The sequence below is a fragment of the Lipotes vexillifer genome, unplaced genomic scaffold (assembly GCF_000442215.2).
Source record: "Lipotes vexillifer unplaced genomic scaffold, Lipotes_vexillifer_v1.1 scaffold1693, whole genome shotgun sequence".
Classification (NCBI taxonomy): Eukaryota; Metazoa; Chordata; class Mammalia; order Artiodactyla; family Lipotidae; genus Lipotes; species Lipotes vexillifer.
The window spans coordinates 264718-287065 of NW_006782186.1; the positions used below are offsets into that span (position 1 = coordinate 264718).

General features: G+C 55.9%; 1 protein-coding gene across 2 annotated transcripts in view; it reads right to left on the minus strand.

The window, feature by feature from the left end:
- Positions 1-3665: 3665 nt before the first annotated feature.
- Positions 3666-22348, minus strand: part of GDPD5 (glycerophosphodiester phosphodiesterase domain containing 5) — a 56170-nt gene continuing 37487 nt past the window's right edge. The window contains exons 6-16 of one of the 2 annotated variants that reach the window (XM_007455029.1): positions 19067-19165; positions 18666-18759; positions 18149-18294; positions 14197-14279; positions 12943-13093; positions 12173-12391; positions 11362-11519; positions 10969-11116; positions 9636-9718; positions 6788-6900; positions 3666-3962 (exon numbers count right to left, since the gene is read on the minus strand). In XM_007455029.1, the coding sequence (XP_007455091.1) occupies positions 3814-3962; positions 6788-6900; positions 9636-9718; positions 10969-11116; positions 11362-11519; positions 12173-12391; positions 12943-13093; positions 14197-14279; positions 18149-18294; positions 18666-18759; positions 19067-19165 (1443 nt within the window). In that variant the 3' untranslated portion in view covers positions 3666-3813. The remainder of the gene's footprint in view (positions 3963-6787; positions 6901-9635; positions 9719-10968; positions 11117-11361; positions 11520-12172; positions 12392-12942; positions 13094-14196; positions 14280-18148; positions 18295-18665; positions 18760-19066; positions 19166-22348) is intronic. The other variant, XM_007455030.1, reaches the window with a different exon arrangement.

The window sequence follows — 22348 nt, forward strand, 5'->3', positions numbered from 1 at the left end:
GATCAACTGGAGGGGAACAAAGGGGATGGCCGCTGGCGGGGGGGGGGGTGGAGGGGGAGAGGAGAGTTAAGGGGGAAGGGGAGGAGGGGACACAGGGCTTTTGTTCTACTCTTGGATCAGCCCTGGGAGGGGGAGCAGGGAGGACCCAGGAGTAGGCGTGGGATTGACTGTGTGTGCAACTCGGATCCGTGTGTCTGGATTGGGGGTGACCTGGTGCTGGTTGTGCCTCTGAGTGATACATGGATGTGAGGGTGTGTGTGTGCGCATGCAAGCGTTCCAGGGTACCTGTACGTGAGTGTGGGAGTGCATGGGGACGTGGTGACTGTGGCATTGGGGTGGGTGTGATTGAGTAGCTGTAGGTGTGCCTAAGTATGTAACTGCACAGCTTAGAGGTCTAGGTATCCCTCCTGCCTCTGTGACTCTGTGCTCTGTGTTCCTGCTTGACAGCAGACATGTCATTGTGTGACTTTGTGTATCTGGTTATATGCATTGTGTGTCCCTGTCTTTGTGTCAGCATCTCTCTATGATCATTTCTGTGTGTGACAGCGGTCTGTCTGCTCACACCGGGGGGCTGTGTCGTGTGGACTGTGTATGTGGACAGCGTGTGGTCCTGGGTCTGTTGTATGGTATGGCTGAGGTGTTTTTCCCTCGACAATGTACCCACTGTGGAGGAGGCACAGTGAAGTGGGCGTGGTGGTGCTGGGCCAGCCTGGTGGGCGTGGGGAGAGAATGAGGCAGCTCTGGGCTGGCCTGGAGCCAGAGGGAGGCAGCTCCATAGGCTGGTGTCTCTTCACTTGCTGCCTCTACGAAGGGCCATAGGGCCCGGTGTCTGTGGAGCAGGTGAGGAAATTTGCTTTCACGGAAGAGGGCAGCAGTTTGGGAGGAGGACGCCTTGATGAGAGCCCGAATGGGCACAGGGCACCTGGGAGGTGGTACTGGCACTGCCGGGATTCTCTGTGCCGCTCCAGGCAGATCACTAAGCACCCCTTAGCCCCAGCTCTTCATCTTGGCAAGAGCAATAGTCTAGTCATGGTTCCTGCTCTGCCTGTCTTACTGAGGTGCTGTGAACTCAAGACAGGTTTGTAAGTGAAAGCCATCTGCCACGTGGACTTGGTGAGGCTGGGATCCTGCAGGAACCACCCCCAGCAAGGCTTAGGCAGGCCGAGTTTGTGGAAGAACCTGTGATGGGAGGGGTCACTGTGATGACGGCCAAGCATGCGTTCTGAGGCCTGGGGGAGGATCTGCTTTGGGGACTCTGTTCCAGGGAATGGCGTATCCTGCTTCCCCCTAAAAGGGGATTGTATATATTGCTGTATGTTAAAGGATGTGAGAGATTTGGGCATCTAAATACCTGGAACAGAGGGGCTGAGGGTTCAGGGAGGGCCCTGGCGAAGGTGGAGGGTGGGCTCAGCCTGGAGAGGCCTCACCCCCTAAGGTCCAAGGGAGGAAGCAAGGAATGGATCTCTGGAGATGGCAGTAAGGGAGAGGCCCTGTCTCCGGTTTCCCTGTTAAGGGCAGTCAGGCTGTCCTCAGTAGACAGGGAGAGGTCACGAGGAGGGCATTGGGAAAATGGCCTTCTCAGTAACCCCTCAGGTCAAGGGACAGGAGCCAGGGTTGACCACAGGCTGTGGGCTCAGCTGAGGGTGAAGGGCTCAGCTATTGGCCTAGCTGGGGGATGGCCTCCATCCTCCTTCCATTGTTTGGGGTGAGGGGAGACCGCTGGACTGCCTCTGCACTGGGGAGTGGAGGGGTACAGTGTAGGGCCCTGGTGAGAGTAGGATGCCGACAGGCTGTTCCACTCAGAACTCCCATCCCCTTCTCCCTGCTTCTGAAAGACCCTAGGATGACTCAAGTTGCCCAAGTGTGGCCAGCCAGGAGCCTGGAACATGCTAGCCAGTGGACCCAGGGGTACTGACTGGACAGGGAGGGGCTAGCATAAAAGATTGGTTCTTTTTTCCTGGGCAGGCCTGCCAGACACTGGAGAGGAGGTTACTGGGGCATTTGGGTAGGGCAGTGTGCCCCACTGCTGGCCCAGACAGTCCAGGTTTCACATACATTTCCTCATGCCCAGGGAGAGCCAAGAGCTGACCTCTGCCCCAGGAAGGGAGCACTTGGCAAATGTTTGAAAGGGGGAAAGGAGGGCGAGTCCCCCAATAGTTCCCAGAGGGGTAGTCCTAGAGGTTAATGTGGGGGGCCCAGTCTGGGTTCCAGCATTAGGAGGGGTTTCTTTTCCTTTCCTCCCTGAAGGCTCCAGACCCCAAGAATTCTATCCAGAAGGCCCCTGTTTGGAGAAGAGACACATCCCTTGGCTCCCAGGAAGCACCATGTTTATTTAATGTAGGATGAAATGGGTTCAGCCCCCTCCTTTCCCCTAGGACACACCCAAGACCATGCAGACTTTTATGACAAAGATGGGATTTACAGACCCCTTCTCGTGGAGGGCAGAGGGCAGAGGTCCAAGGACTGAAAGACAGGGGCATCTGTGGTCCCAGGGGCTGTATTTTGGCTTTTAGCCCAGGTCCCCCACTGTGCCAGGAATGGGAATGGACCTCTTCAAAGCTGAACCTCCGCCATGAGGGAGAGGCATCTCCTGGCTGAGGGCCTGTCCCTCCATAGGCCAGGGATCTCAGAAAGCCTCCGTGTGGCCACGAAGAGACCTGCTCGTCCCACTGCCCAGTCCTACATCGGACCAGGGAGCCCTCCCCATCTGCCTTACCATTCCCAGCTGGTTACGGAAGGCACACAGAGCCTGAGTGGGATTCTGGCTCTGCCAGTTCTAAGCTGTGTGGCTCCGGATGGTCACTTTACCTCTCCAAGACTGTCTCCTCCACCACAATATGGGGACACTTGCCCCCAAGCCCAGTGCTGTTAAGGAAGCGCCAGTGCCATGTGATGCAGGGGAGGGGCTCCACCACCCTGCCACTCTCCCATTCATTTCTGAGAATGGTCCTTCCTTAGTCATGGGACCCGAATCCCAAACCCAGCAAGCTCTGTCCCCACCCTCCCACTGACAATTCAGAGATGACACATGTCAAGATGGCAGCTTTAATCATCTTGGCCAAGGCCCCTCAGGCTCCCTCCGCTGAAGGCCTCCTTGGCCATATACCCACCCCTGACCATGCCTGAACACTTTTGCAGGTGGCCCCTGCCCTTGGCCACTGACGTGGGAACCTGAGGTCATGTCAGTCTGTGGATCTCCTGGGTGTGGATCCAGCAGCCCCGAGCCTGCTCTTGCCACCTCCAGCTGCTCCTAGGGGATATGGCTTGGACCCTCTCCTGGGGCAGGGCCAGCGGCAGCAGGAGGCTGGCAGGGGAGGAGTGTCTCCACCACTGTAGCAGGCGTTGCTCCTGGGCCAAGCTTCCTTGTGCTTTGAGACTGATGGAAGAGCAGAGGTGCTGGGGCAGAGGCCTAGCGCAGGCCCTTGAGGCAGGAGAAACACGGAGAAGGTGGTTTCCTCACAGCACAGACAGGAGGACAGACACACGTGGGCACACGCAGGCTCCACATCCTCCACTGCCACAGGGGGCATGGCATGGCCCAGTGACCCTTCAAAGCTTCCAGGTCAGGATGCAAGGGAGGGCCTCAGGGAGTGGACCAGGCCCCGAGCCCCAAACTTCCCAGAAAAAGGAGCCCCAGGCCCGCAGGGGCATCTGAGAGGCTGGCGAGGGGATCCCCCTCCAAGAGAGGCCATGGCTGACAAGGGGCTGGAGCCAACAAGGAGACTGTGGAGCCAGCTCCCAGAGCGTGCTTCTTCCAGCTCTGTGGGCTTCCCGTCTCCACATGAGGTACAGGCTGGACAGATGAGTCTTCAGCTAACGCCCACTCCGGTCTGTGAGGGTCGTGGCGTGGCTGCCGCTCCCTTGGGGGCCCATAGGGGAGGTGGTGCTGTTGGCATATGTGTCATAACTGTTGTCTGAACATACAGAGAGCTCATCGGAGACCTCCATGCCATCGCTGATCTCTGTTGGGCCAGAGGGAGGCAGAATGTGAGTGCAGGAAGGAGAGGAGTGGACAGATGGCTGGCAGATGCGGTGGGAAGGGGTGGCCTGGAGCCACTCCTGGTCAGCCACTAGGAGGAATGAAACCTCGGGTTTCGGGTATGCTATCGAGCTTGGCATTCAAGGCCCTTCTCAGTCTCTGCAAACGCTCTGGTCGTACTTCAGTCTCCTCTCCCTGGAGCTCCACCTTCCAGCCACAGAAAACTATCTGCACCCTCTTAAGCTTGGCACGCATGTGTTTACTCTCCTCAGGGCTTTGCACATATTGGCCTGTCTCCTGGGCATGACCTCCCGATAACACTTCCTTTTCTTAAAATCTGGCTAAATTCTTCTCATTTCTGTTTTTGCCCCCAGGCTGGGATGGGGCCTCCTCATGACCACCCTGTTCCCCCCTGCCCCACCTGTATTGTCACCATCTATGGCCCCCATCGGCTGGACTACTTCAAGGACAGGGATGAGGTCTGGGCATCAGTGTCCCCAGTGGCTGGTACAGTCCTGGACACACAGCAGAGGCTTAGAAAAGGTCTGCTGAGGGGAGCTAAGCACACCCCAAGGGGACTCAGAGCACCTCGGTGGGGCGGTGGGTCCCTGGAGAAGACCTCTCAACCAGGAGTGGGCAGGGGGTGAGGCCTGCGGCGACTCTTCAGGGCCAGTGATGAGAAGGTGCTAGGTGAATGAATGGCCTTTGGCACTACAGAGAGGGGTGGGTCGGGGAGGTGCAGAACCTGACAGGCCGAAGTGCTGGCCTCCTGCCTGCCATTCATGCTACCCGCCCCTCCTGACTTCCCTGGGCCAGGCACAGTGCAGGAGCCTGGGGACTCCAGGTGCCCTGGACGGGCTCCTCCTTCCAGGAGCTCCGCAGTGTCGCCAGAGAGCTGTGGGAGGCCAGGGGAGGCCCTCCAACCCCGCTTTGGTGCTCAGGGAAGGCTCCCAGGAGAAGGAGGGTTTTTGAGCGAGGGTAAGAGGAATTAAGTACCCCAAAGGCAAGAATCTGTATCCTCAGCACCTAAAACAGGGCCTGGCATGCGTCTGTTGAAGGAAGGGATAAATAAAAGAGTAAATAAATGAGTGGACGTTCACACAGTCGCTGGAGCCAGCCCCACTAAACCCACAAGCACCCCCCACTGGGCTCTGGTTCACTCGGGCAGCATTTACCAAGCACCCGTCTGGGCCAGGCATGGCACTAACCCTCACAGGTACTCTGTGAGGGCGAGCTAGCCCATTTTACAGAAGAGGAGTCTGATGGTGAAGGAGGTGAGGTAATATGCTCTTGTTCACACAGCTCGGGGGATATGCTGGGATTTGAATCCAGGTCCATCTGGCTTCTAAATCTCTCAAATCTCTCCTCTCCTGTTTCCATGCCCACAGTTCCCATCTGAATTATTGGTTTCCTTGTCTCCAGCTTCCCCTTCTAACCCACCCTCCACACTGTTCGAGACTGAATTGTGGGGAATTCCCTGGCAGTTCAGTGATTAGGACTCTGCACTTCCACTGCAGGGGGGCATGGGTTCGATCCCCGGTCAGGGAACTAAGATCCCACAAGCCCTGTGGTGCCGACAAAAAAAAAGAAAAAAAAAGAGAGAGTGAATTGTGTTCCCTCCAAATTCGTATAGTGAACTCCTAAACCCCAACACTTCAGAATGTGACCCTCTTTGGAAATAAGGTCATTGTAGATGTAATTAGTTAATATGAGGTCATTAGAGTGGGCCCTAATCCAGAATGACTGGTGTCCTTGTAAAGAGGGGAACTTCGGACACAGAGATGCATCTACAAGGCAACGGGAGAGGCCAGGACCAGATCTTTCCCTCACAGCCCTGCTGACACCTCGATGATGGACTCTTAGCTTTCCGAACTGTGAGACAATACATTTCTGTTTTTAAGCCACCCAGTTTGTGGTACTTTGTTACAGCCCCACTGTAACAAAGACAAATCTGTCTGTTACCCTCCTCTTCTTTCAGAACAAAGCCCAAGCTCCTGACCACACACTTGAGGCCGAAGTGCCTCCCCAGCGCCATCTTGGGGTGAGTCAGCCAGAGGCCCTCCCTTCAAACCAAGTGGAATGATGTTTAGCTCTTGGTGCCCGGCAAGGAGTGCTCCCGCACTACCTCTGAACACATGCTGTTCCTGCCTCGAATGCCCTTCCTTCCCTCTGCTCGCCCAGCCCTCACCTCAAACCCATCACCCCCCTACCCTTCCTTCCCATTTCAACTACATCACCTCTTCACAGAGTGGGCCCCAAAACCTTCCTCACTGCCCCAGGGAACGCTGAACCCCTCTCCTCCTTGTACCCCACTCTGGATCAGCACCCCCATCTATTAGAGCTCAGTGACACCTAATTTTCCATGTATTTGTTTATACAGCTGCCTCCTTCATCAATCTGGGAATGTCAACAGGCAGCAAGCAGGGGTGAAATCAACATTTGTGGGGTCTGTGTATGAACCAGCATGGCAGGATGGGCCTCCAGCCCTCCCCCCACCCCTGCATGTCACCCTTGCCCACTACCCATGGGGCTGACACTGAGCCACAGGACCTGGAGTTGATGGCTGCATGTGGACGGGTGTGCATTTCTGTGTGTGTATGTGTACGTGTGCGCATTTCTGTATGTGTATATGTACGTGTGCCCTTGTACCAGTGTGAGCATGAAGCTAGGTAGGTATATTTATGTCTGTGCCGTGTCCCTACCTGTATGTGCTGTGTGTGAAATGTGTGCACACACACCCGTCTGCATGTGTGGGGTGCAGAGGACAGAGCCCAGAGCCTGACTCAACCTGTCTGCGGAGCTGCACACCTGAAAAGATGAGCTTCTCCTTCATGATGCTGACATCCCGGCTGGTCCGGTGCACCGCGGCACTCAGCATGATCTGCTCGGGGTTGTAGCTCCGTATGCCACCCAGGCGCCACCTGCAGAGATGGCCCCGTGGGCATCAGGTCCTTCCCCACCTTTCCTTGGAGAAGGGATCCTGCCCACTTCCACAGACTCTCTGGATTTGGCCTGAGAGACCAGCAGGACTCTTGTCCGACTGTACAGACGGGGAAACTGAGGCCCAGAGTAGGGCAGAGCTGGGGCCTGAATCAGAGTCTGCTGTCAGCCAGGGCTCTCCAGCCCTCTTACCTCCAGACCCCTAGATCCGCTCCCCTTGCCCAGGAGGATGGTTAGGGGTTGGTTAGTTATGTGTCAGGTGCCCCCAGTTATATACCTGGACAAATTTGGGGGTGGGGGCTTAGGAGGCATGACTGATGACCCACTCTGGAGTATAAACCAATCTTGGGAAGTCCCAGCTGATGTCGCCTACAGCTCCACCATCAGGACCAGGCTGAGTGAAGCCAGTGAGGAACCCCAGAGAGGAAGTGAAGGAAAGCAGGGAGGGGAGGGGAGAGGAGCAGGGAGCTTGTCTTCATGGGGTCACAAGGCAAGGGTGCTGGAGTGACTTGGGGTGGGGCCTGCTGCTGCTCTGTTCCAGCAGCCCTGGAAGAGTGGGGTGCATATTCCCTAGTGGGGAGGGACAGGCCGGAGCATTACCCCTTTAACGGCTGGGGCAAGGTGGGAGCAAAATTGAATGGGCTGAGAGGTGGGGCTGCATAGGGCATGCAGGGGCCAGGCAGAGCCGGGAGGACTTGGGTTGCTTTGCCCGGCCCAGGGCACAGTTTTTGCTGTTACCGTTCCTCTGAACTAGCCCCAAATCCCTGGCCTCTGAACTTAGATTCTTCCTGCAACCTAGACAGAAGGACTTGCCAGACCCCCAAACCCCCAGGGCCCGACGCCCTGCTGGAGTGGGTGGAGGGAGCCCAGACTCCACGGGAAATCAGTTGTTTCCAGGTGGGATCAGCACAGCAGAAATGGACAGACAGATGGACAGGCAGACAGGTGGATGAACAGAGCAGACAAGGGGAAAGCATGAGGCAGAGGGGAAGGCAACCTCTGGCTGGGCTGGCCGCCCTACGCATCCCTGAGAACAGCAATAGGGTCTCTTATTTATTGCTGTGTGCCTGGCACCAACCCCAACGCCTGCTGTGTGGTGGGTGCTATAAGTATTGTTGAGTGAATGAATGGAGAAATGAGGACCACAGGGAAATGAACTTCTCCCCCAGGGTCCTCTCCTCCATCAGGCCTTGCCTGACCCCCCAGGAAGACGATGCTGCTGCCCTGGCTGTATCCTGAGTGGCCCAGCGTGTCGGTGGAGCACCCTGGGGAAGAAGGCCCAGCACAGCACCAGCCGGCACATGTGGACATCTGCCGACTGAGAGGATGGTGGAGGGACCAGGCAAATGGCCTGAGCACAGAGTTCCTCCTCCTAGGAGCTGGTCAGTGAAGGTGACTGACCTAGGAGGGCCCAAGGCACCTGACCAAAGGGAACTTGCACCCCCAAGACCAAGGTCTCATCTTGGAAATTAACGTTAAACCCAGGAGGAAAGTGTCAGGCCCGTGTCTGTGCAGCGAGGTACATCTAGGACAGGAAGCTCAACCACTGGGGGTATTTCCCAGGGGAAAGTGCGGGAGGCTGTGCTCACGGCGGGAGAGCAATGGGGTGGGAGTCAGAGACAGAAAGTGAAAGAGAGAGAGAAGAGAGGTGGAGAGAAAGATAGAGTGAGCGAGGGGAAAGGCAAACTGGGAGTGGGAGGGCCACAGGTGGCAGGGAGAAACAGAACTTGGTAGGCTGTGTGCCGGGCACTGGGGAAGGCCTTGCCCAAAGTGCCAGGCCGTGGGGGGTGGCCCAGGCAGAGCCCCTCCCCAGAGGGAGATGCTCTGGTGCTGAGAGAGGCCAGGTCAGCAACCTGCAAGGAAATGCTGGTTCCCTGTCTGCGGGAGGGAGAGAGAGCAGAGGGACACACACTGCAAGGTGGGGAGAGAGAAGGGAGGACTGCAGGGGAGAGGACGGGAGCAAGGACGGGAAGGAGGCTTCAGGCAGGGGAGGTGTCTGGGAAGATGACCTGGGCCTAGGGCTCCTCAGGAGGCAGCCTTTCAGAGGGAGGTGGAGAGGGGGCGGCGAGGAGGAGGGAGAAAGAGGAACAGGAGGAGGACCACACCAGAATTACCTGATCAAGTGATAGCTGTGAGATGCCAGAGTGCAGCAGAGAGTGGGGAGGGGGGAGAGAGAGGAGGGACATGCGCCGGATCAGAGCGGTATGGGACAGAGAGAGAAAGTCAGTCAAGAGTAAAACCTAGCCTGCTGCTTCACGGCTGGGTTGGGGCCCCGCCTGGCCCTAAAACCTCCCCAGGAGCCACCCACTCCCACTGCGACCACCCCCCCGCCCACCAGCTGTCATCCTGAAGTGTGGGTGGGGAGGTCTGAGCCCGGCACGAGTGCTGTGGAAACCTGTGCCCTAGGTGACAGGCAGGGAGACAAGCCTAGAGAGGAGCCCACCCTGGAGCTAAAACTCACCAAAGAGTCTACACAGCAAATCCTGGCCCAACTTGGCTCTGGGCTCCCAGCTGGGTGCTCATTCCAGAAGCCACTGGGCTCTGGCTGAGGGGGATGGGCTGGGGGCCACAGGGAGGCCTCCTTCTCCCCTGAACAGGGTGGTCTGGCCAGGACATCTCCCGGCCGAGGGCTCAGGAGGGCGTTCACCTGGCTGGGGGCGGGAGCTGGCCCGTCTCGGGCAGGGAGGGCCGCAGAAGGTGGTCGGGGCCTACTCACTTCTGTAGCACGAAGATGCCAACGATCAGGATGAAGGAGATCAGGTCGGCGGTGACCCACATGAGACAGTACTCGTCCGGGGGCTGTGGACAGATGGCCCACGACCAGCTTCCAGTCATGGCTGGTCCAGACCAGGGCTCCAGACCAAGGGCCCATGGGCAGGAGAATCGCACGTCACCATCAGGGAGGGGCAGAGGAGGACCTGGAGGGGGCTTGGGGGCTTGAGATTATGTTTTGTAGGAGTGGGCCTGGCGTTTGGGGGTGGGGGGTGTGTGTGTGTGTGTGTGTGTGTGTTAAAAGAGATCCGTGCAGTGTTCACTGTAGAGGTGGTGTGTTTTAAACCTAGAGGATTTATGTGCTTAAAGGGGCTTAATGCAAGAACCAAAATATGAAAGACAGATAGATGAATGAGAGGGTGTGACGTGACAAGCAGGTGCGCAGGTGGGTATGTGAAGAGGTATGTGGCATCCATGTGCATGTAAAGAGTACATATCATTGTAGGGTGTGGAGCGTGGGAGCTTCCCCTCCAGGGGGCCATAGAGAGGGGCCCAGCAGGGCAAAGCCTGCAGAGCAGCCAGGCCTCACACCCCCTTGATCTCAGGTAAACTGTGGAGGAGGGGCAGGGGTGGGCCAGAGGCACTTTTTGCTGTTGGTCAGTTCCTGTGGCCTGAAAATCAGAGTGTGCTCATAGCTACTGCTGCCACAGTCAGTTATTTCATCTCATTCGGAGCTGAGCCTTCAGAGGTTTTAAAAGACAACCACCCAAAACCTAGATCTGACTCACACGGCATCATCTCAGCCATAATGAGACCCTCCACCTGCCTTTCATGACCTCAGGGAAGTGGCAGTGGGAGCACAGGAGGGAGGTCAAGGGCTCCCCAAGCCCCCTGGTTGGCAGAGCTGGGACTGGAACGCAGGCCTGTCTTCAGGTGGTCAGTTGGTCAACCAACTGAAAACTGGTTTTATTGGCTGTAATCTCTGAGAAGATTTTAATGTTCCCTATTTTTGCCCCGTTGCCCTCTTTTCCCAATGACTTCCCTTCCTTTAAAACAAAATAAAATAATCTCCAACCCCCACCCCCCAAAACCCAAGTAGTGGTTTGTCTAGAGCCTTTGGTTTTTTTCCCCATGTGGCTCAGGCCAAGGTTCCTCCTACCCCCCAGACCTTGGTGAAGGCCCCAGAGGTCAGGAGAATCTTCATGCCTCAAGCCTGTCCCCTCAGGTAGCTCCCCCAACCCCTGAGACGCCACCAGAGGGAGCCCCTGTGTGGAGCCTGCCCCCCAGCCCTGGAAGCCATGGGCAGCTCTCTGGACCCCCAACAATCCCCAACTCACCATGATCCAGAGGGGGGAGGGCACCTGGGATAAGGTGTGGGAGTTGTCAGAGGTGACAGACGGGACCCCCGCGCACCACAGCAGGGAGAAGAGCCACGGGGCATTGACTGTGTAGAGGTTCACGCTCAGGTTCCAGGATGCATAGTCCCTGCGGGGCAGGGACAGAGGCTGGTCGGCCCTTTGGCCAGTGTGGGAAGCCTGTAAAGCAAAGCATGGCCCTTCACAACCTCACGCCATCCTCAAAACTGTCCCTGGAGGAAGGAAACTCCGCTCTCAGAGGGCCAAGCTCACATACAAACCCAGGTCTGCCTGATGTTCTCAACCTCTCCTCTCTGAACCCTGAGCCTCTGTGTCCAGTCCTCTGGGTGAGCCTGGGCAGGATGGGGTGGGCACCTGAGCTCCTGGCGGGACACCTGAGTGTAGCGCAGGTTCAGCCGCTGGATGTGGCCTCTCCGCAGGCTGGCAGCTGCCTCCTTGGAGCCCGATGTCTGCTGGAAGCCAGGAGCCACCTTCTGCACGAAGGGCCTCTGCCTGTTAGGCAGCCACAGGACCTGCAGGCAGGAGAGAAGCAGCCTCTGATTTCCCTTCTATACAATGGGGTTAGGGTGTCTGTCCCTTGTGGAGCACCTGGAGGGGTTAAAAGAGGCGGGACCTGGCACGCAGTGAAAGCTTTCAGGTAGTAATCACCTCTGGGGGATGACTTGGTCCCAGCCATGGCTGGGAGTTGCTTTGGCAACACCTCAGGAAGTTCCCCCTCCAGACCCTAGTCAGGACGAGACCGATAACGCCCCAAATGTCAACTACTGTGCATGTGACCACCAGCGTCTAGTGTGCTGTCATAGTTGGTGTCGTATTTTTCTGATCCCCAGGTATCATGTAGGTAACGCTTCAAGGAAGTACCATGTTCCGAAGAATCTGGCCCTGCTCCTGCCCTTTGTACATTTTTTTTTTTTTTTTCCTTTGTACATTTTAAACGCCTTTCTTATTTCCCTCTTGGCCCCATGATGACCCTGTCAGGGAGGCATGGGGCATGCTACCCTCATTTCACAAATGTGGAACCCTGAGGTCTGGAGAGGGGACACGGTGAGTTTACTGCTTGAGCGGGACTCCAGGCAGGCCTGGTCTCCCTGCGGGTGGGGCAGGGCTGGGCGGAGCTCAGCTCCTTGGGGACAGAGCTGGGTGGGGCTGGGCTGCAGGGCCTCACCTGGTGCTGGGGGAAGCCCGAGCGCAGCAGGGCCTCCAGCGTGACGTTGAGGAAGCTGCCGCGGTAGGGGTGCTCCCGCGGCGGGTCACACAGGTTGAGCAGCAGCGTGGCATTGCCCTTGGCCAGCTCCAAGAGTTCCATTAGGCTGCAGATGGACTGGTTTTGGGCCTCCCTGTGGTCGGACGGTGACAGGGAACTGGCTGTCCAGAAGGGGTCCGTCTGGCAGAGACAGGGACACACATGGTTGTCTCACCAGTCCTGTGGGGCCTCCACATGCCTTCCTGGCTATGGAACTTGGAGACGACTGAGCTGCCAGTGTCGGCTGGTGTGTGCAAGTCAGGCACATTGAAGGCTGGGGCCCTGGGACCTCTAGGAGAAACCAACCATAACCTCTCTATCCCAGTCTGCTTGCCAGAAGAACGATTTGCTTGGAACATATCCCAGACCCCAGTCCGTTTTTCTCTCAGTAGCCCTTCAGACCAGAGAACCAACTTCCTCTAGAGTTTTACACGGTTAACAATTTTAGCTATTAACTATTATAATCAAAATCAAGTTTTTCTGGTAGGGGAGGCAGAACCAGAACAAGTAGTGACAACCATGATATCTGGGCTGCAGTGGCAGGAGCCCAAGGAGGCCGCCAACCAGCCTGGCTGTGAGTCAAGGAAGCTCGGCGTGTGAAGGTCACCTGAGCTGAGGGCTGCCCCTGGCCCTCTCCATGGAGTCCCTGACCATGCTTTCCATGCCTAGGACTGGGACAGGTGCTGCCAGACCTTCAGGAACCACTGGCCAGCGTTGAGCCTCTGCAGCAGGGTCCAGTTGAGCATGGAGGCGGGCCTGCGGGCGAGCTCCGGGAATTCCTCCTCCACGTTGGTGGTGCGGCGCAGGGTGGCGTCGTGCATGAGGAAGGGCACGCCGTCCAGGCTGTGGGAGGGTGGGGCCGCGGAGTCACTACCCACCCAGGTCCCTCGCCCGCTCCTCCCCACCCACTTACACCAGCCCACCTAGGGACCCAGGCCCGCTCTGCCCCTCTTTGGGCCTCAGGTTCCCCGTCTGCACAGGGAAGTCAGTGGGCGGTAGGCGAATCCCTCGGCTCTCTCTGAGGGTCAGATGGGGGTGGGCACTGCTGAGGAGGGAGGGCTGAGCGTATTCTCTCAGCAACCCTGGGAGGTAGAGGCTATCTCAGTTGATAATGGGGAAACTGAGGCTGGAGACAGAAGTATCAAACTCAAGGCCTGCCAGCCAGTAAGTGGTGGAACCTGGCTTAGAACCCAGTCCACGTGATGCCATAATGAGAAGAGTGCAAATGCAGGCCCCTTTGACAAGTTCCACCCCGCTATCATCCCGGTCTACCCCACTGCTGGGGCTGCCGGTAGCCCCATAAGGTGCCTTAGCGTGAAACAGTAAAAGGCACCTGTGCTCCCCCTCCTCAAGGCATTTTTCTACCACCTGCTAGAAAGTTTTGACAAACACACAACTCTATAATCTCTACAATGAGAACGGTATCCTCACGCCGTGGTACCCCTGTTCAGTACCCTGCCCCCCTCCCCTTCTCAGACATGATGTTATCAGATCAGTATGGACACTTCTTGCCCTTTATACAAACACATACTTATACACCTACATGTAGAAATTGTATAGATCACTTTTATGTGGTCTTTAAAAGTATAATTGACATCACCGTGAACGTATCACTCTGCACCTTGCTGATTTCACTCATCAGAGTGTTTGCGCTCCATCTTGCTGAGCCATATACATCTAGTCTTTCCATTAAGTGGATCTGTGGCAGGACTCCAGGTCCCTACCTCCACCCTGCTTGAATCAGGTGTCTGGTTTTTTCTCTATTTTATATCCTGGAGTATGGCACAAAATCTATTTGCATAAACATGGTGCCTGCCCTGCAGTGGATAATCCAAGCCTCCACTCTTCCATCTCTAAGACTCTGGGACCAGACGTGTCTCCAGCAGAAACCCAGGTGTGGTTGCATCGAGGAGAAGAGGTGCTGTCCTCCCAAGCCCCACGCTTACCTGATGGTGACGTCAGCCTGGAGTCCGTACAGCTTCTGCTCTAGGGCCTTCCTGAAGGACATCAGCGTGTGCTCTGGGGCCAGCTGGGGAGGAAGGTGGTGGTGAGGGAGAGCCATGCTTTAGCTCGAGCACCGCTCCCCAACCCACAGAAAATCTTCCACGTTGGGAGGCTGGGGTAGACCTGCTTCTAATTCCACTCCTCTAAGCAGTAGCTGTGGAGCCCTGGGCACCCACGCAGCTTCTCTGAAGCTCAGTTTCCTCATCTGTTAAATCATGCCTACCTCATAGATTTTTCTGGTGGTGGGGAGAGAGAAGCAGGGATGGTTAGTGTTGATGTATGTAAATGTCGGGGGTGGAGGGCTTTTTTACAGTCTTCTGCCTCTATGCAGTCTTGGGCTGGGCTGAATGCCAAGTTTCCTCCTGGTTATACCTTGAGTCCAGGTGGAGATCCCCAAGGGAGAGGACAGGGTAGACAGCATGGCAGAGTTTCAGTGGGGTGACTGGTTTCTTCATCTATACAGACATGACAAGACCATCTCCTAGACTGTTACAAGGATTAAAAGCCCCTAGCACGTTGCCTGATATACAGTAAGAGCTTAACAAATGACAACTGTTACCCTATAGCATATACATCAGAAAATCCTAGTTCTAGGCCTGACTCTGCCATTAACTAGGTTTGTGACCTTTGGTGCATCTCTTTATCCTATGGGCCTCAGTTTCCCCATTTGGCCTTTGGCGGTATATGTACACTGTTCTCTGAGTGTCCTTCCTGTTGGGGGAGTTGGGGTTCCGAGTCTCCCTAGTTGCTTGGTCTGATGATCCTGTCATACCCTTTGCTGCCACTAGGAGTCAGCACCATACCAAGGATTGGGCTAGGACCATGTGCAGTGCGGGATGCAAGACAGGGAAGACTTCCGGCAGTGAGGGATGGGTGGAAAGGGCTCCCGTGGCTCATCCCATTCTCACCAAGACATGCTCACTCCCACCTTCTCTTCCTCCGGCCATGCTGTTCCCCAGCATGTAACACACTCCCCTCCTCTGGGAAGCGGCCTGGCATGGCAAGGGCTTTGAAGCTGAGAAGGAGCAATTCCCCTTCCCAGTCACCAACCTGGGCCCATCACACCTCACCCTCTGGACCTCGGTTTCTTTAGCTATAAAATGGACTGATAGTAGCAAGCTCATAGCTGAGGTAACAGATGTCAGCAGTCTCTGAAATGTGAGTTCCTTTCTTCCCCTTTCTGCAAGGCAGAGCAGCCTTGGGGGATACGCTGCCTTGTCTCCCGGTCAAGTAGGCTGGGTGAGACCCCACAGAGGCGTCCAGGTGTGGACTCGGTGGGGTTCCTGCTCAATCGCCTCTAAATGCCCTGTGGCCAGGTGTCCCACAAGTGACCACCAGAGAGGTACCAACACCCCCCTCCCACGTGGCAGAATGTAGACTGTGGGTAGACACAAAGAGCGTAGCAGGGGCCATGAAGACCCTTGGGGGAAGGAGGAAGTGTTTGGGAGGGGCAAAATCTCTTTTCTGGAGGCTTTTTAAACTCAGATCTCCCTGCGTTAGGTGCTGGCCTCCTTGAGAAACAGGGTTGCTACTGCCTCAGGCCTAAAGGCAGATGGGGCTGTATTGTCATAAGTGTGCATGTGTGGGCGTGGTCGTCACAGACGCATGGTGGTGGACCACTGTGGTTAAGAGGCCCAACTTTGGAGTCAGTCTGACCAAATATTAAAGTATGCACACAGGCCACCCACATAGGAAGAACACCCCTGTCCAGGGCACACAGATACCATCTCCAAGACAGGGATGAGCACCTGGGCTTACCACACACAGATGTGTGGACCCAGAGTCAAAACCTCCCACAGGCAGACATATACAGGTGTAGACACTGGTACTCATGCATTCACAGTGACACAGGGAGGACTTGTGTCAGACACCCACACCAGCCCCTCAAGGGCCACCACCAGGATGCAATCAGCCAGATGCACAATGGGAGAAATTCTACAGGACAAATGACTCAGTTTCTTCAACAAATAAACAGCATATGGGGAAAAAAAGGGAGGGAGATTATTATAGACTAAAAGATACTTAGAAGACATCCCAGCCAGCTGTACCACACGGACTCTGTTTGGATTCTGATTTTTCACAACTCAATTATAAAAAGATCTTTGTGAGACAAAGTAAAGCTGAACACTGATTCAGTATTAGATAGTATTAAAGAATGATTATTAATTTGGTTAGGTGTAATAGCGGCAGTGTGGCATGGTTCTGTTTTTAAGGTCTTTATGCATTAGAGACACACCCTGAAGTAAGCATGGATAAAATGATACAATACCTGGGATTTGCTTTCAAATATTAAAGCAGGGGGAAAGACAAAGCAGGGCGATAGATGAAACAAGAATGGCAAAATGTTGATAAATGGTCAAGGTGGTGTTGGATTCATTATACTATTCATTCCCCTTCTGTGAATGTTTGAAATCTTTCTGCTAAAACAACAATCCACATGGGGCCACCCCACTCCTTCCCTTTGCCCCAACTTCCTGCCTCAGCACACCCCACCCTCTTGTCCTGTGGCCTCCAGAGCAGGTGGGGTTGGTAATACGGGTCATGGAAAGAAGAGCAGCTATAAGCTGGGGCCCTGCCTCAGATTTATCTAATTTATCTAATTTATCCTCACAAAAGCCAGCAGCAGGGAGGCCTGGAGGGGCCCCAGACACACGGGCAGCATGTGGCAAAACTGGACCCCAAATCCAGATCCTCTGACTCCAAAACCATGGCCTTTCTAGCTGGTTGCCTCCAGGAGGTGCCGGGAGCAGCATGGGGTGTGATGGGAGGGCACCAGGGTCCAGCTCAGGGGCGCAGGTCTCTGAGCCTTATCTAGGAAATGGGCACAATAATGGTGGTTTGCAGCCCTGTCCGACGTGATGCCTCCTTTAAATGCTTACTTCGTGAGGCCCCCTAGACTACCCTGAAATTCAAGGATACCATGGAACTCCCAATTACTGCCACAACCAAGAAAAAGCTCTCATAGAGCCCTCAAGTTCCCCCTGGTGGTGATAAATGGTACTGCATCTGTTGAGAACCAAAGTTCAAGGCTTTCGTAGGTCAGGAAACCCAGTCTAGAGAAGCAGGAGGGCTTGCCCGAGGTAACAGGAAAGCGTAACTCTTACTTTCTGTGAGCCAGACTCATATCTGGGCACATCACACATGCTAACTCTTGCTTCCTGTGGCCATACGGTGCAGACACTCCTATCATCCCAGGGTACAAGATGAGCAAACTAGACACAGAGGAGATAGAATAGGCCCTGACTCCCACAGCTGCCACGGGGCCCGGAAGCCTGGCTCTGGTGCATACTCCCTCGAGGGGAGGGCCTACTGCGGGGTCACAGGGGTGGCAGAGAAGGAGCAAGTGCTAACTCTGACTCCTTCCACTCTCCGTCCCACCTGGTGTAAATGTTTTCCTTTAGCAGTGGGCTCGGAGCTGCACCCAGCTCTCTTGCCTGCACAGCCTGGAGGGTTTTTCTGCTGCTTTGTCCCAGCCCCCGGGCCCTGCTCCCCTCCCCACACCCAGCATCTCTCCTGGGCCTTCCTAACCTACAACCTGGCAGTATCTGGCCCTGGCCTAAAACCCTCCTGCATCTCTCCAGGGCCCTCAGGATGAAAGTGAAACCTTTCAAGCAAGATGCCTTCAGGCTCTTCAGGACTTGATCCCATTGAAACTCTCCAGCCTTTTCACCAACCCTTTCCATTAAACCCCTCCCATGCCCACCCCCCAACACCACCACCACCAAAAAGGGCTAAAAATTGTGGCTATCATTACATTACATGTATTATATACATTTCCCTGCAAGCTCCTCCCTACAAGGAGATAGGCTTTAGGTTTTTTGCCTGTCTCCCCTCTGCAATGGCAGCTCCACCCACCCCTCACCCCAGTCTTTAGGGCCCACAAGTGGCACTCACCATGGGGGCCCCGCGGTGGCCGATGAGGGCAGGTTTGGGGCCCAGGTCCTTTTTCTCCATGATGCAGGGAGAGGAGATGGTGAGAGGGGCCAGGTACAGGGCAAACACCACGGTGAAGAAGGTACCGAGAATAGCCATCTGGGAGGCTGCAGACATGGGCCCAACCATGAGCCCCAGGCAGCTTGGCAGGGCGTGCTGGATCCCTCCTCCCTCCACTTGTCAGGACCCAGATGCTTTGAGGGGACCCTGCACCAAGAGGATCCCCCATTCTTGCTAGGAAGGTGAACCTGGCCTCTAAGTCACACACACATGTAGAGACACAGAGGAAGAAACACGCAAGGCCGAGGCTGCAACCTCTGTGGAACCTGCAGGCCACTCTGAACCGGGACTCCCCACACTGAGAGCAAGGGCCGCACCATATCCCCAGGCTACCTAGGTAACGTCCAGGCTGGGGCAGGACAAGCTGGCCTTGGTACTTGGAGCGCACGGAGGGTAGGTCCTGCCCAGTCATACTTACAGGATCGCTCTGCGCGGGCAAACTGTCCTGCCACGATCCAGGAGAGTGCAGTGACAGCGACCAGGGCCCCCATGTGCAGGAACGGCGCTGTGCCCTTGTGTGCAGGAAGGGACAAGAGAGACTGCTGGCTCCCAGCTGTGCCCAGACCCTCTGGTTACCAACGTCCTTACGGCCTGTCTCTATCCACGGGGCAGGCAAGTGTCTCCATTTTTCAGTGGAGGAAACTGGGAGTCCAGGTACCCCGGATTGTAGCACCCTCCCTGCCTCTGAGTTGCTATGTGATGTGGACCCCTCCCTACTTCCTCTGGACCTTGATCTAGAGAAACGGGAGTGACCATAAAGGCACTGTCTTGTTTTGAGGATCCTGGGGAAGCAGCCACCCCGTCCCCACCCCCACTCACCTGCAGGGAGATAAGCAGCACCTCCCACTCGTCCTCCCACAGCTGGGCCACAGCTGACATGGCCACCACCGTAGCCACCAGGATGGCCACCAGCCCCATCTGGAAGGGGAAGAGCCACCAGAGGGTCAAGGCAGCGTCAGAGCCCCACCGGCCCAAGGGTCCCCAGTGCGTCTAAGAGGGAGAGCAGAGTAGAGAGATGGAGCGAGAGGCTGAGAGGCGGAAAGGGGAGAGTAGAGAGTACAAGAGAGACTGACAAAGCAGGGCAGAGGCAGGCACCGGAAGAAAGCCAGAGGCAGCCGTGCAGAGGACAGTGAGAGGAGCAGAGGCAGGAGAAGGCAGGTGGACCCAGTGAAGAAGGGACCGCAGGAGAAATAGAAGGGAGGGTGGAGAGAAGACAGTGGGCTGGAGCTGGGCTAAGGTGGGGCATGGCCTCAGGGCTCAGGGTGTGAGGAGGGAATACACTCGGCAAATGGGGGGCTTCCCTGAGCCCAGCAGGTCCCGTCCCGGGCCTTGCCCAGCCACCTTTCATCCAGCGTGACAGGTGAGGAGACCAAGGCTCCCCAGGAGATGGGGCACAGGGGGACCCGCCCAGGTTGCAGGGCAGCAGGCTGAGGAGCCAGGCCCCCCGCAGGAAGCTGACACCCAGCCTGGCCTTCAGGCTACAGCGAGCAGAGGGGAGGCAAGGGTCTGCCCCACACGCCCCGTTGCCAAGGCCTGCTCTCAGCCTCGGCCTCAGCCTCCTAGCTTCCAGCCTCTAATGTGTTATGGGAGCTGCCCTCCCAGAGGAAGTGAGAAGTACAGCTCTGACGGAACACCAGGTGGAACCTTGGTGGGACGGAAAGCTTTGGGGACAGATGGGATCTGAAGTGTGTCATGTAACACAAGACGCTCTCCCAAACTAAGTAATGCCTGGTTTCTGGTTACTCAGCCCCCCAGGGTCCCTGCCTTGGGCCCTGGATCTCACTCTGCCCAACCTCTCCACACCGCCAGGCCTGCCTCGTAAAACTCAGCTCACACCTCTACCCCGAAGCCTTCCGCAGCCCCTCTCTCCATAGGCGCCTGCCAAGACCGCCACATCCGGCCCTCCTGACTTCCTACTGCCTGCTCCCAGCTGCTCTCTTTGCCAGCAGGGCTCTCGCCTTCTTTTTCTTCTGACAGTGCCTCTCCTGGAGGCAGCAGCATTGTGAGAGCCCTCTAACGACCAAACAAGCTCTAAATTGAGTTTCTAGCTCGTCAGGGCAGAGGCAGAGGCTGATCCATCTTCGTTCCCTGCCAGGCAGGGAAGATTCATCCCCGTCTGGGATTAAGTTTGCCTTTGGAGGTTTATCGTTCCAGCCCATCAGCCTGGAAACAAATGTTCCAATAAGAAGCAGTAATAAGGCTGAGATGGATAGGAGCCCTTACGGACTGTGACATGCCGGTCCAGAGGACACAGGAATGAGAGACATGGAGGTGCATGGAGGGCCCGAGTGTGCCTGGCTCTGCGGGATGCACTCCGCTAGCTCACGTTTATCCTCGTAAAATCCCAGCTGACATGTTACCATCTTCATTTTACACAGAGGAAAATGGGGCTCAGAGAGCCTAAGGGTTTGCTTGGTCACGTAGCTTTGAAGGGGGGCAGATTCAGAAGCAAACCCCATTCTGTCTCGGAGGTCGTGCTCTTTCTGGGATGTCACACTGCAGTGGAGGGAGCCCACAAGTGTCCTAACCATCCCTGAGCATCCTCCCAACACCCCCCTACACCCCAACATGCAGGCTCCCTGCCCCCTGCTGCCCTCCAGGCCATAGCAAGCATCTCTGAAGGGTCACCTCTGAGCATTTAATTACAGTATTTAACTGCTAGTGGAAATACTTGTAATAAAACTGATTTCCAAGGATCCTAATGCAATGAAAAATTTTATCCTCTCTGAATTCTGCAGTGGCTGTAGTGGCAACCTTATGCTCCGCAGCATTACTGCAGTGGTCAAGTTCTGTGGGATTTCCACACACACACCATGTCCTTAAGCCACGATAACAGCGCTGGCTCCCAACAACTGTACCACCCTTCCTCAAGTCTGACTGGAAAGGATACATCCCACCCAGAAGGCCCAGGGGAAGCCTCTGAGAAAGCGGTCTCTGGTTTTCTGTGCTGGAGGCACTGTGGTTTGTGACGACAGCAGGAGGGGTGGAGGATACAGGAGCTACGTCCGTTCATTCAGTGAGCCTTGCCTGGGTGCTGGGACCCGGAGGAGTTGGAAACCAGCTCTGCCAACAGTTTGGCCTCTTGCGGGGGTAGCTGGGATCTGGGTTCTGTGGTCTAAGTGGCAGATTGGCCCAGAGTTCAGGGACCCACTTATGTCACATCCCTTGGTGACTGTGCCTAATGGGGGTGGTTAACTTCTCAAAGCATGTTTCCTGAGCTGTGAAATGGAGAGACTGAGCGCCTACCTGAAAGGGATTTGGAAAGATAAATGAGAAAATGCAAGAGAAACGCTCAGCACCATGGCTGGCACCAAAACAATAAGTGCTTATTAAATGTTAGTGGCATAATTTTTAATTTTTAAAAGTGGACATATCAAATAAACAGGATTATTTCAAGCAGTAAATGAAATACAGTGTGGAAAGCGCCTCACATGTAACCCAATAAATGATGGTTGTGGCACCGTACCTGACACGCAGGATGAATGTGCCTTCCTAAACCACAACTAGAGGGATAGAGGCTAGACACCAGGAAGAACTGTGGAGCCTGGGCCGGTTGTTTGGAAGGAAGTCTGGATTCACTGCGGGTGCTGATGGGGACGGCCTAGGGAGGTGGGAGCTGTGATCAAAGCCCCTCACAGCGGTGGCACCTGAACTGATGCTGGAGTGGTAGGTGGGGTAGGAGGGGGGGTGTCTCGGGGAGACCACCTCCTATTTACTTCAAAGCCCCCAAGTACCCTTCCACCTTCTTCTTTACATCCTGGACCCCTGGACTTTTCCTGGAGGCTCACCTGGGAGGGGTTTCTGGGAAATAGGAGCTTTGGGAGGACCAGGGAGGAGGGGGAAGGGCCCCAAGTGGACATCCAGATCCACTCACAGTACCCAGCCTGCCACAAGTAGCTCCCTCCCCGCACTGCCCAGAGGCCCTCTGTCCTCCAGCCCTCCCCTCCTCAGGATTCGGGGGGAACTGGAGACTCTCAGGATAAAGATTGTGATGAAAACATAGCATAAAACTATATAGCATTGGGGCTTCCCTGGTGGCGGCGCAGTGGTTGAGAGTCCACCTGCCGATGCAGGGGACACGGGTTCGTGCCCCGGTCCAGG